We start from the raw sequence: 12,663 nt of genomic DNA, 5'->3' as shown, positions 1-12,663 counted from the left end.
ACACATTTATGGGGTCTCCCAAGTGGCGCAGCGGTCTAAGGCACTGCATTGCAGTGCTTGAGGCATCACTACAGACCAGGGTTTGATCCTAGGCTGTGTCACAGCCGGTCGTGACAGGGAGACCCATGACGCAGCGCACAATTTGCCCAGCGTCGTCCGGGTTAGGGGAGGGTTTGGCAGGCCCGGATTTCCTTGTCCCATTGCGCTCTAGCGACTCCTTGTGGCGGGCCGGGTACCTTCAAGCCGACTGTTGCCAGCTGAACGGTGTTTCCTCTGACACATTGGTGCGGCTTGCTTCTGGGTTATTCGAACAGTGTGACAAGAAGCAGTGCAGCTTAGCAAGGTTGTGTCTCGGAGGACGCATGGCTCTCGACCTTCACCTCTCCCGAGTTCGTAGGGGAGTTACAGCGATGGGACAAGACTGTAACTACCAATTGGATATCACGGAAATTACATTTTTCTCTCCGCTCCATGGCAAAATGAGTAGAATTGCATGAAATTAGTTATAAAATTGCTAAATCATCTCTCCGCTCCATGGCAAAATGAGTAGAATTGCATGAAATTAGTTATAAAATTGCTAAATCATCTCTCCGCCCCATGGCAAAATGTGGAGGGGGTTATGGATGTGGGTACGCAGACCCACGAGCCACTGTGGCCCCTCATGTTGTTCAATTTTTTTGCCCCTATAGACCAACACCATCAAAGTTGTCCATCCCTGGTCTAGGGGGTAGTGTCAGAGGGTTAGGGTCTGTAGGGGCACTGGGGGTAAGGCCTAGGAGTTGTTTCGGTACAGGGCCTTACACTGCTGGAGGTCTGGTAGATGATTTGTCCTGGTGGGCCAGGTGGGCCTGGTGGTCCAGGCTGTCCGTTTCCATCGCGACCAGATTCGCCCTAAAAACCAGACCCAAGAGAACATCAGCCTTAGGGACAAAGACATACTGGTGCTGAATCCCAAAAAACATGGGAGTGGTGGAAATGGCCCCTAATAACTGACACAGGGTCAGATATTTTCTCATCCCTCTGATGGTTAATTGCTAAACACATGGATTTCCTGGTAGGTAGTTACAGTTTTTGAACACAATATCGGTGTTAAATGGTCTTGCTCTAGGCATGCAATTTACCTATTATTATGTCCCCTGAATTACATTTAAATTCTATGAACATTTGAAAATACTCACCCTTTCTCCTCTGTCACCTCTGTCACCCTTTTGTCCCTGGAAATTTAAAAGGGAACCCGAGAAAAAAAGCATACATTTGTGAGAGAAAGGCCAATATTTTGAAAAAATCCATAAAATAAACTAATCATAAAAAGAAACGTCCTCTCACTGTCAACTGCGTTTATTTTCAGCAAACTTAACATGTGTAAATATTTGTATGAACATAAGATTCAACAACTGAGACAAAAACTGAACAAGTTCCACAGACATGTGACTAACAGAAATTGAATAATGTGTCCCTGAACAAAGGGGGGTCAAAAGTAACAGTCAGTATCTGGTGTGGCCACCAGCTGCATTAAGTATTGCAGTGCATCTCCTCCTCATGGACTGGACCAGATTAACCAGTTCTTGCTGTGAGATGTTACCGCACTCTTCCACCAAGGCACCTGCAAGTTCCTGGACATTTCTGGGGGGAATGGCCCTAGCCCTCACCCTTCGATCCAACAGGTCCTAGATGTGCACAATGGGATTGAGATCCGGGCTCTTCGCTGACCATGGCAGAACACTGACATTCCTGTCTTGCAGGAAATCACGCACAGAACGAGTAGTATGGCTGGTGGCATTGTCATGCTGAAGGGTCATGTCAGTATGAGCCTGCAGGAAGGGTACCACATGAGGGAGGAGGATGTTTTCCCTGTAACGCACAGCGTTGAGATTGCCTGCAATGACAACAAGCTCAGTCCGATGATGCTGTGACACACCGCCCCAGACCATGACGGACCCTCAACCTCCAAATCGATCCCACTCTAGAGTACAGGCCTCGGTGTAATGCTCATTCCTTCGACGATAAATGCAAATCCGACCATCACCCCTGGTGAGACAAAACCGTGACTCGTCAGTGAAGAGCACTTTTTGCCAGTCCTGTCTGGTCCAGCGATGGTGGGTTTGTGCCCATAGGCAACGTTGTTGCCGGTGATGTCTGGTGAGGACCTGCCTTACAACAGGCCTACAAGCCCTTAGTCCAGCCTCTCTCAGTGAAAGGCGGACAGTCTGAGCGTTCCTGGTGTAACTCGGGTAGTTGTTGTTGCCATCCTGTACCTGTCCCGCAGGTGTGATGTTCAGATATCCCGATCCTGTGCAGGTGTTGTTACATGTGGTCTGCCACTGCGAGGACGATCAGCTGTCCGTTCTGTCTCCCTGTAGCACTGTCTTAGGCGTCTCACAGTACGGACATTGCAATGTATTGCCCTGGCCACATCTGCAGTCCTCATGCCTCCTTGTAGCATGCCTAAGGCACGTTCACGCAGATGAGCAGGGACCCTGAGGATCTTTCTTTTGGCGTTTTTCAGAGTCAGTCAAAAGGCCTCTTTAGTGTCCTAAGTTTTCATAACTGTGACCTTAATTGCATACCGTCTGTAAGCTGTTAGTGTCTTGACGACCGTTCCACAGGTGCATGTTCATTAATTGTTTATGGTTCATTGAACAAGCATGGGAAACAGTGTTTAAACCATTTACAATGAAGATCTGTGAAGCTATTTGGATTTTTACGAATTATCTTTGAAAGACAGGGTCCTGAAAAAGGGACGGTTCTTTTTTTGATGAAAATTCCCCCACTTTTTTTATTTTTTATTGCTGTCTTCTTGTGCAAGAACAGATTGAACAGATTAAATCTAGACGGGCTTTAAATTTCAGCCCAGCTGCACTACACACCAGTTGCATGTAATCAACTAATCATGACCTTCAGTCTGGAGCAGATGTTTTCATGTTGGTCTGGAGCAAAGCCCTGCACACCCAGAAGATTGCCAAGACCTGAATTGCTGTTAACTACATGAGTTAGAATCCTTATGTAGATATTGTGAGGTGGGTGTGTGGAAGAAGGTTCTGACATACATTAGGTCCAGGGAAACCGTCCAACCCTGGTCGGCCATCGCTTCCCTGTGGTCCTTCACTTCCCTTCTCACCAGGAATACCAGGGAAACCAGACTTGCCCTATTGAGTGAAATATTAGCCCTACGTTAAATTGAAACTGATCACAAAAGAGGAATTCGTGATACAATATTGAGATGGCTTGCATTGTATTGTTATGTCAAAACAATATTTATTTCTTGACAAAATCGTATGAAATTCAACCAAAGAAAAGCTCTTACTGGTATGCCAGGGATGCCAGGAGGACCCTGAAAGTGAACAGAAAGAAATCAGAATCAGTAAGAAAATGTATGAAAATGGCCAAATTCATACATTGGATCAAAAAATGAAAGCCAGCTGCAGAGGACACCCACCTGATGCCCCTCTGGCCCTCTGGCTCCAGGAACCCCATTGGCCACTCCCACGCCAGAACCTTCCATGTCATCCTTTACACACACCGAGATAGAGAGAGAAAGACTAAGTCTCTAAGGGCAGAATCAAACTTTAAATTCGCACATTGACATCAACCCATAATAACACTAAAGTCAGAGTTATGTGTGCGAATCTCATTCCTTCATCCCTAATACAACCAGGATAACGGGCATTTCCATAACAACTCATGACACCCCAATTAATGTTCAAATAGCCTACTAAAGTTACCCCCCAAAAAATTTGCACTAAAACTAATCAATAAAATGTAACTGAATATTAATGCAACATTAGTTTACAACAGGGTTCCGTTTACAGATATTTTCACAAGCGAGACTGCCGATACTATAAAACTACTATGAAACACAGCATTAGTAATCATGCATCGTTAAGACCATTGACATAGGTAAACCCGTCCCTGGTGGATACTCACAAAACCAACACGATAGCTTGGTCCGGGGGGTCCTGGTGGCCCGGGTTGTCCCAGTGGTCCCATTGGTCCAGGGAGGCCAGCCAATCCACCCTGTCCTGGTTGACCGGGAATGCCATTCAATCCCTGTGCGCCCTGTGGAATGAGATAGAATGATAGTCAAGATTCAAAAAGAGTAATTATCATATTGATGAGCCATTGTTCCACTCGTTGGCTTTAGTGCTGCATCTGAGCAGGCATCCATTGTCAGCAATACGCAAATAATAAGATCCAATCCACACACTACTAGTAGGACACACTTCACACAGGTATTAATCACATTGTAGGGCAACGTAAGCAACATTAGGAGAAACTGACCAACTGCAGATATGGGACAGTTGAAATATAGTCCCCTAGCCTGTAACATAACTTAAAGTTCATACACATATGCCAAATGGATTGCCAACTCTGGTCCTGGAGAGCTACTAGGTGTGAAGGCATTTGTTCCAACCCAGCACTAACTAGTTGATTATTTTAAAGAGGTGATTATTTGAAAGAGTTGTGTAGGTGTTGGGCTGGAACAAAAGCTTGCGCACCCAGTAACTCTCCGGGGGACTGGGACAAGGAGACGTGGGTCGTGTTCATTAGGGCACGCCACAGAAAACAATATAGAAGGTTTTGCAAGAGAAGTCCAAATAGCCCCTCCCTGTTTCAGTCTGTTTGGTTCCTAATGAACACAAACTTGCCCTAGAGACACAGAAAGTCCACTCTGCCATGCTGGTGACCTGGCACCTCCTGTAGATTGGCAGGTGTAGGAGAGGACGATGACATAAGAGAACAGGTTGGAGAGATAGCTAGGAAGGTACAAGTAGAAGCTTTGCACGAGAAAGAGAGGGAAAGCTTGAGCCCTTGCAGAATACTGTACATAAACCTCTAACCTTTCAATAGGCCATTAAGTTTATTTACAAATCTGACTTCTGTGTTTTCCAATCTTACCTCTGTGTTTTCAATAGCGTATTTGATTTAATAAAGTAAAGTAAAAGGCTCGGTACCCACCTTCGCTCCGACTGCTCCTGGAAGACCGAGTTCACCTGGATCACCCTGTAGAGTAGGAACGTAGAGGTGATAAACTTGTATGGACTGATCCCATTCAATTCCCATAGGTATTGCTCTTCATAAAACAATCAATGATGCCATTCGGTAATGACACAAGAGGCCATGACGAGATGTAAAGAACTCGATCATTAGAATCATTCGTATTTTTTTTCAGTCTTACCTTCTCTCCCCTGGCCCCTGCAGCTCCTGGGCGACCATCAGCACCAGGCGGGCCGTGTAAGCCCTAAAAAGCACAAGTGTACGACTTAATATCATGATCATTTACTTAATCATCACAATCATCATATTCATTACACTTTGCGCACTGTATCAGCAGTGTAGTTGGTCAAATGACCAACTGGTTATATTTAATAATTAAAGAAAAAACAGGCATTTCTCTGCAGAGGTCACCTTCCTTCTTACATTATGATAAAGCATTCTAAATAATTATGGATAAAACACAATCAAATGCTTATGACTATTATGGCTGCATTGTGGTATGTTAGATGAAAGGCAAAAGAATGGAGAGAAGGGTGCATTGCCTGAGGACCTACCGGTTGACCAGGAGCACCATCCTGTCCTGGGGGACCTTTGGGGCCAAATAAGCCAGAGACCCCTGTCCCAACAACAGAGGTACCTGGGGCCCCGGGGAGGCCAGGAGGGCCAGGCAAACCAGGCGGTCCCTACCGCCCCCAGAAAATACATCATGATTATTGTGCACATCATTTTAGCCCATTCGACCCCCCCCATCCCCAAACAACTGTGCCCCCAGTTTGTTGCTGCAAAAGAGAATACCCAATTCTCAGTCAACTTTGTAAAATAAAGGTAAATAAATGAATACATTTTTGTTAGAGTAAACTGCTGACAAATGTCAACAAACCCTAGTACGTACCCTAGTAAGGACAACATATCTTAAAATAAACATACTGTAACAAATCATAGCTTGCGATGAAATACAGCAAGTAATGCTTTCAGCTCAACATCGGTTGAGTAAATGAATGCCTTTCCAAATTGCTACTTCCATCAAATTAGTTTCACAGCTGAAGTCGCGTTCCACTTTGAGGTAGGACGCTGTACGCTCGAGTTGGATGTTTGGTCAGAGGAATACATAAAACATAAATCTGTACTGGGTTTGGGGTTATTTATACAGGTGTAGTGGAGCCCTAACACCGCTCCGGGGTGAAGTTTCCCCTATGTGCAGATCTAGAATCAGCTTCCCTTCCCCATATCCAAATTGTAACCATTAGTGGGGAAAATGCAAAACTGACCCAGGATCAGTGTCTGTCTAAGGGCATCACCCAACACCCCTAACAACTGCGGATGAACCAGTGTGGTATGACGAGGAAATCTATGGCCCTTTTGCTTATGGAGTGAAGCGAAGTGGACTTACCCGAAGTGTCTCCAAGTCAGGGAACCCAGAGCCCTCCATATCTGCAAAGGTCTAAAACAAAGAAGGTGAACTAGCTCAGACACATAATAGAAGTCATAATGCTCCATGGTGTTTACCTTGTAATTACATACAGGTCATATGTATCTACTGTAGCTCTGCTGACACCTTCTCCCCATTTGAAAGAATTTAGCTAAAATATGATTTGCTGATCGCAACTGAACATTTTGGTATCAACAACCCTGTTGTGGTGGTTGCTTCAGGGTCCTTTGCTCTCTGTAAATTGTTTGTAGAAAATACAAAACTAGGACTTTGGATCAAATTACTGGGGTCAATGTAGACTCACCGGCCGGTCGTGTCTGGCTGGCGCTGGTTGTCCGGGGGGCCCTGGAGGTCCCCTGGGGCCTGGCTGGCCCTCACCACGGTCACCCTGTGGGGCAGACACACATGATCTGTTTGTGTTGTCTTGCCAACTCCTATGTTCAGTGTCATGCCAAACAACCATAACAGTTGGTTATACAGAACAAACAGATCTGGGACCAAGCCACATGATAACAGCTTCTCAATACAACAATGCCATGACATGACAGAATATAGTACCTTCTCTCCTTTGAGCCCGGGGTCTCCTGGGATTCCAGGGAAGCCTGGCGGTCCAACTGGGCCCTGGGTAAGAGAGAGCAGACTAGCAACTTGAGCCATACTAATACTTGACCTTCAGACAAACCATCCTCACTGCACCACTAGTTATCCATTAAATGGTAGCTTTCAAAGTACATTCATTTGTCAACCTACTTGAGATCCATCTTCACCTGGATCACCCTGTGAAGAAGAGGAAAATAAAACACAATTAAATGGATACTGATCAAAAAGGAAAAGATTTAAAACCTGAAGACGGGCCAATTGCAACTACTGTTTGTCACTGTTTTATCATCACGCAAGGTTCACCTCCACTGTACTCACATCCTACCATACCCTTGTCTGTACATTATGCCGTGAATCTATTCTACCACACCCAGAAATCTGCTCCTTTTATTCTCTGTCCCCAACGCACTTGACGACCAGTTCTTATAGCCTTTAGCCTTACCCTTATCCTCTGGTGATGTAGAGGTTAACCCAGGCCCTGTAGCCCCCAGTTCCACTCCTATTCACCAGGCGCTATCATTTGTTGACTTCTGTAACCGTAAAAGCCTTGGTTTCATACATGTTAACATCAGAAGCCTCCTCCCTAAGTTTGTTTTATTCACTGCTTTAGCACACTCCGCCAACCCTAATGTCCTAGCCGTGGCTGAATCCTGGCTTAGGAAGACCACCAAAAATTCTGAAATTTACATCCCCAACGATAACATTTTTGCCACGATAGAACTGCCAAAGGGGGTGAAGTTACAATCTACTGACAGAGTTCTGTCATGCTATCCAGGTCCCAAACAGTTTGAGCTTCTACTTTTAAAAATCCACCTTTCCAGAAATAAGTCTCTCACTGTTGCTGCTTGTTATAGACCCCCCCCAGCTGTGCCCTGGACACCATATGTGAATTAATTGCCCCCCCCCCATTTAGTTTGTATAGTTTGTACTGTCAGGTGACCTAAACTGGGATATGCTTAACACCCCGGCCGTCCGGGGTGTTAATTATCAAGGAACCTACCAGGTACAACACTAAATCCGTAAACATGGGCAACCTCATAGATATTATCCTGACCAACCTGCCCTCTAAATACACCTCTGCTGTCTTCAGGATCTCAATGATCACTGCCTCATTGCCTGCGTCCGTAATGGGTCCGCGGTCAAACGAACACCCCTCATCAGTGTCAAACACTCCCTAAAACACGTCAACGAGCAGCCCTTTCTAATCGACCTGGCCCGGGTATCCTGGAAGGATATAGACCTCATTCCGTCAGTAGAGGATGCCTGGTTATTCTTTAAAACTGCTTTCCTCACCATCTTAAATAAGCACGCCCCATTCAAAAAATGTAGAACTAAGAACAGATATAGACCTTGGTTCACTCCAGACTTGACCGCCCTTGACCAGCACAAAAACATCCTGTGGCGTACTGCATTGGCATCGAATAGCCCCCACGATATGCAACTTTTCAGGGAAATTAAGAACCAATATACACAGGCAGTTAGGAAAGCAAAGGCTAGCTTTTTCAAACAGAAATTTGCATCCTGTAGCACAAACTCCAAAATGTTCTGGGACACTAAAGTCCATGGAGAATAAGAGCACCTCCTCCCAGCTGCCGATAAACCTACGATAATCGAGAATTTCTTTCCACCTGGCTACTCCTACCTGGCCAATAGCTCTGCACCCCCCACAGCAAGTTGTTCAAGCCTCCCCCATTTCTCCTTCACCCAAATCCAGAAATCTGATGTTCTGAAAGACCTGAAAAATCTGGACCAGTACAAATCAGCTGGGTTAGACAATCTGGACCCTCTCTTTCTAAAATTATCCGCAATTGTTGCAACCCCTATTACTAGCCTGTTCAACCTCTCTTTCGTATCGTCTGAGATCCCTAAAGATTGGAAATTTGCCGCGGTCATCCCCCTCTTCAAAGGGGGAGACACTCTAGACCCAAACTGTTACAGACCTATATCTTTCCTACCCTGCCTTTCTAAAGTCTCGAAAGCCAAGTTAACAAACAGACCACCGACCATTTTAAATCCCACCGTAACTTCTCCGATATACAATCTGGTTTCTGAGCTGGTCATGGGTGCACCTCAGCCAAGCTCAAGGTCCTAAACGATATCATAACCATCGATAAAAGACAATACTGTGCAGCCGTCTTCATCGACCTGGCCAAGGCTTCGACTGTCAATCACCACATTAGGTCAAAATAATTGACCACAAGTCAATTATTGACCACAAGTAGGTCAAAATAATGAACAACTATGTACCAAATCTATAAAAATGTTGAGTACTTCTCCTTTCCATTATCATTCACCTGATGATAAAACAAGACAAGCAGACTTTTTTTGTGGGTCAAACATATGATGGGGGTCCCAGGGTCACCGGGGGTCCTTGGGTAATAAAAGATTGACCCCTGCTCTACTGGTATGGAGGTGGATGGGAACGGCAGCCAACTCACAGGCTCTCCATCGGCTCCTGCAGGTCCCTCAGGGCCGGCGGCGCCAGGAGGCCCAGCTGGTCCTCTTGGACCCGCCACCGTCTGAACCACGGAGCCGTCGCCACGTGATACCACCTCTGCTGCTGGCCCTGGGAGGCCGGGTGGTCCGGGGGGACCAGCGGGGCCGGGGTCACCCTTCGAGCCGGGGTAGCCAAAGCCTGCTTTTCCCTACAGAGACAACAGGACAATCAAAAAGTTATACATCTATGTTGTTTCCAAAGAATACCGTCTTGGTATGGAGACAGAAAACCATTATGTTAGCTTCAGGAACAACTTTTAAGATAAAACTGCATGTGTTGTACATAGCATTATGTGTATTATAATTCCTACATCATGCTACACATACCAGAGGTTGTGTAAATGTGACTTTCCCAAAAAATGATGATAGTGTGAGTGACAATCTGTCTCAGTTCAGGTGGTGAATTAATTTCAACATATATGATGTGAAAAATAGCCAATTTGCTTTCACGTTCAAGGTACAAAATGTAAAGTCAAAATGTTTTCATACCCCTTGACTTGTTCCACATTTTGTTGTGTTACAGCCTGAATTCAAAATGGCTTATGTAGATGTTCTTTATGACTCATTTACAAACAATACCCCATAACGACAAAGTGCAAACATGTTTAGGAATTTTTGCTAATTTACATAAGTATTCACACCCCTGAGTCAATACATGTTAGAATCACCCTTTCAAGTAGATTTAAGTCAAAACTATAACTCGGCCACATTCACTGTATTCTTGGTAAGCAACTCCAGTGTAGATTTGGCCTTGTGTTTTAGGTTATTGTCCTGCTGAAAAGTGAATTAATCTCTCAGTGTCTGGTGGAAAGCAGACTGAACTAGGATTTTGCTTGTGCTTAGCTCCATTCAGTTTCTTTTCTTATCCTGAAAAACTACCCAGTCCTTAAAGATGCACTATGCAGAAATGGCTCCGCCATTGGCCTCAGTGAAATCCTTGAGCGCTTTCCTTCCTCTTCAGCAACTGAGTTAGGAAGGACGCCTTTATCTTTGTAGTGACTGGGTGTACAGATACACCATCAAAAGTGTAATTAATAACTTCACCATGCTTAAAAGGATATCAATGTCTGCTTTTTTCTTATTATTTACCCATCTACCAACAGGTCCGTTTTTTGCAAGGCATATGAAAACCTTCCTGGTAATTGTATGTGTGGGGTACAGAGATGAGGTAGTCCTAAAAACACTATTATTGCACACAGAGTCAATGCTAATTATTATGTGACTAGTTAAGCACATTTTTACTCCTGAAACGTATTTATGCTTGCCAAACCAAAAAGGTTAAATACATATTGACTCAAGGCATTTCACCGTTTCCATTATGGAGTATTGTATGTAGACCAGTGACAAAAATAAATCACAATTGAATGCATTTTAAATTCAGTCTATAACAACAAAATGTGGAAAAAGTCATGAGGTATGAAAACTTTGATAGATAAATAGATAAAGACAGAATCCCAATCTCTGTCGAATGCTTGAGCAATATTATGCAATGTTTCGACCTGAAGGTCTTCGTCCAGACAATAAATAATAAACTTGCAGAAGCATTCAAAAGTACTTGGACCACAACTTTACAAGAGTAGATCATTTGAACATACCTTCATTCCCTTTTCTCCAAGCACTCCCTGCAGGAAAAACCACACCCAAGAGAAAAGAACAAGTTAGCATCTGAGTATACCATACAATTCGTCGGGGCATGGACCCTACAAGGTGTCGAAAGCGTTCCATAGGAATGCTGGCCCACGTTGACTCCAATGCCTTCCACAGTTGTGTCAAGTTGGCTGGATGTCCTTTAGGTGGTGGACCCTTCTTGATACACACAAGAAATTGTTGAGTGTGAAAAACCCAACATTGTTGCAGTTCTTGACACGCCTGGCACCTACTACCATACTCCTTATAAGGGCACTTAAATCTTTTGTCTTGCCCATACACCCTCTGAATGGCACATACACACAATCCATGTCTTAATCGTCTCAGTACTTAAAAATAATTCTTTAACCTGTCTCCTCCCCTTTTTCTACATTGAAGTGGATTGAACAAGTGACATCTGTAAGGGATCATAGCTTTCACCTGGTCAGTCTATGTCATGGAAAGAGCAGGTGTTCTTAATGTTTTGAATACTCAGTGTATTTGCAAATTACCACAACATTTCAGTTTGTTTGAAAGCAATGAGACGTATGGATGCAGTTTCGCCTGGGCCTGTATGAGTTATTTAAAAAAACATACTTCCACACTAGCAAGTGTTGGTACATTGAGCATTGAGAATAATTGCATAAGAAAGAATACATACAGTATATTCTGTATTCACTTCACTATCTGGATATTAAACTCAGGGTCTAATGCACCTAGAGCATATTAAGCTTTTTGAGCTGCTGGTGGTATATGAATGGTGCTGTATAAATAGACTTCAATAGTTGAACAGAAATGTAAAATGAATAGACATTTTGGGCTGTCACCTTGATCACACCATGATGTTTTAACTACTTGATGTACTAACGTTGATATATAGAACAATGTTTAAATGTGTTGTCATGCATTTTAGTAGTTTAAAATTATTCTAAAAGTCCGCACCTTCTCTCCACGTGCCCCTCCTCGTGCCCCTGACTCGGAACCAGAATCTCCCTTTGAACCAAGAGGGCCTATGTCTCCTTTCGCTCCTTTGTCGCCCTTCTCTCCTCTAGATCCACCCTGGTCTGGAAAACAAAAGAAAGAAAAGAAAGAAAAGAAAGAAAGAAAGAAAAAGAAAAGTTAACCACCTGAATATAAACCTTGAAAAAATTATTAAATGCCTGTGCAGTTTCCTTCCTCTCCGGCAACTGAGTTAGGAAGGACGCCTGTATTTTTGTAGTGACTGGGTGTATTGATACAACATCCCGAAGTGTAATTAATAACTTCACCAAGCTCAAAGGGATATTCAATGCCTGTGTTTTTGCTTTACCTATCTACCAATAAGTACAATTGGTCTTTGTGGTTGAATCTGAGATAATTACAGATAATTGTATGTGTGGGGTACAGAGATGAGGTAGTTGTTTAAAAATCATGTTAAACACTATTATTGCACACAGAGTGAGTCCATGCAACATATTATGGGACTTAAGCAAATGTTTACTCCTGAATGTATTTCGGCTTGCCATAACAAAGGGGTT

General features: G+C 44.0%; 1 protein-coding gene across 4 annotated transcripts in view; it reads right to left on the bottom strand.

Annotated features, from left to right (window-relative positions):
• LOC106586062 (collagen alpha-1(XVIII) chain) overlaps positions 1-12,663 on the bottom strand; it is a 176,347-nt gene that overhangs the window by 28,197 nt on the left and 135,487 nt on the right. For all 4 annotated transcript variants that reach the window (XM_014172893.2, XM_014172890.2, XM_014172892.2 and 1 more), the window contains 16 exons: positions 12,089-12,210; positions 11,116-11,142; positions 9,463-9,669; positions 7,175-7,201; positions 6,983-7,045; positions 6,729-6,812; positions 6,386-6,436; positions 5,550-5,678; positions 5,177-5,239; positions 4,957-5,001; positions 3,925-4,056; positions 3,437-3,508; positions 3,305-3,331; positions 3,048-3,146; positions 1,179-1,214; positions 802-891 (listed from right to left, as the gene is read on the bottom strand). In XM_014172893.2, the coding sequence (XP_014028368.1) occupies positions 802-891; positions 1,179-1,214; positions 3,048-3,146; positions 3,305-3,331; positions 3,437-3,508; positions 3,925-4,056; positions 4,957-5,001; positions 5,177-5,239; positions 5,550-5,678; positions 6,386-6,436; positions 6,729-6,812; positions 6,983-7,045; positions 7,175-7,201; positions 9,463-9,669; positions 11,116-11,142; positions 12,089-12,210 (1,274 nt within the window). The remainder of the gene's footprint in view (positions 1-801; positions 892-1,178; positions 1,215-3,047; positions 3,147-3,304; positions 3,332-3,436; positions 3,509-3,924; positions 4,057-4,956; positions 5,002-5,176; positions 5,240-5,549; positions 5,679-6,385; positions 6,437-6,728; positions 6,813-6,982; positions 7,046-7,174; positions 7,202-9,462; positions 9,670-11,115; positions 11,143-12,088; positions 12,211-12,663) is intronic.

This window comes from Salmo salar, chromosome ssa25 (assembly GCF_905237065.1).
Source record: "Salmo salar chromosome ssa25, Ssal_v3.1, whole genome shotgun sequence".
NCBI lineage: Eukaryota > Metazoa > Chordata > Actinopteri > Salmoniformes > Salmonidae > Salmo > Salmo salar.
This window is presented reverse-complemented; position numbering and strand designations above follow the sequence as displayed.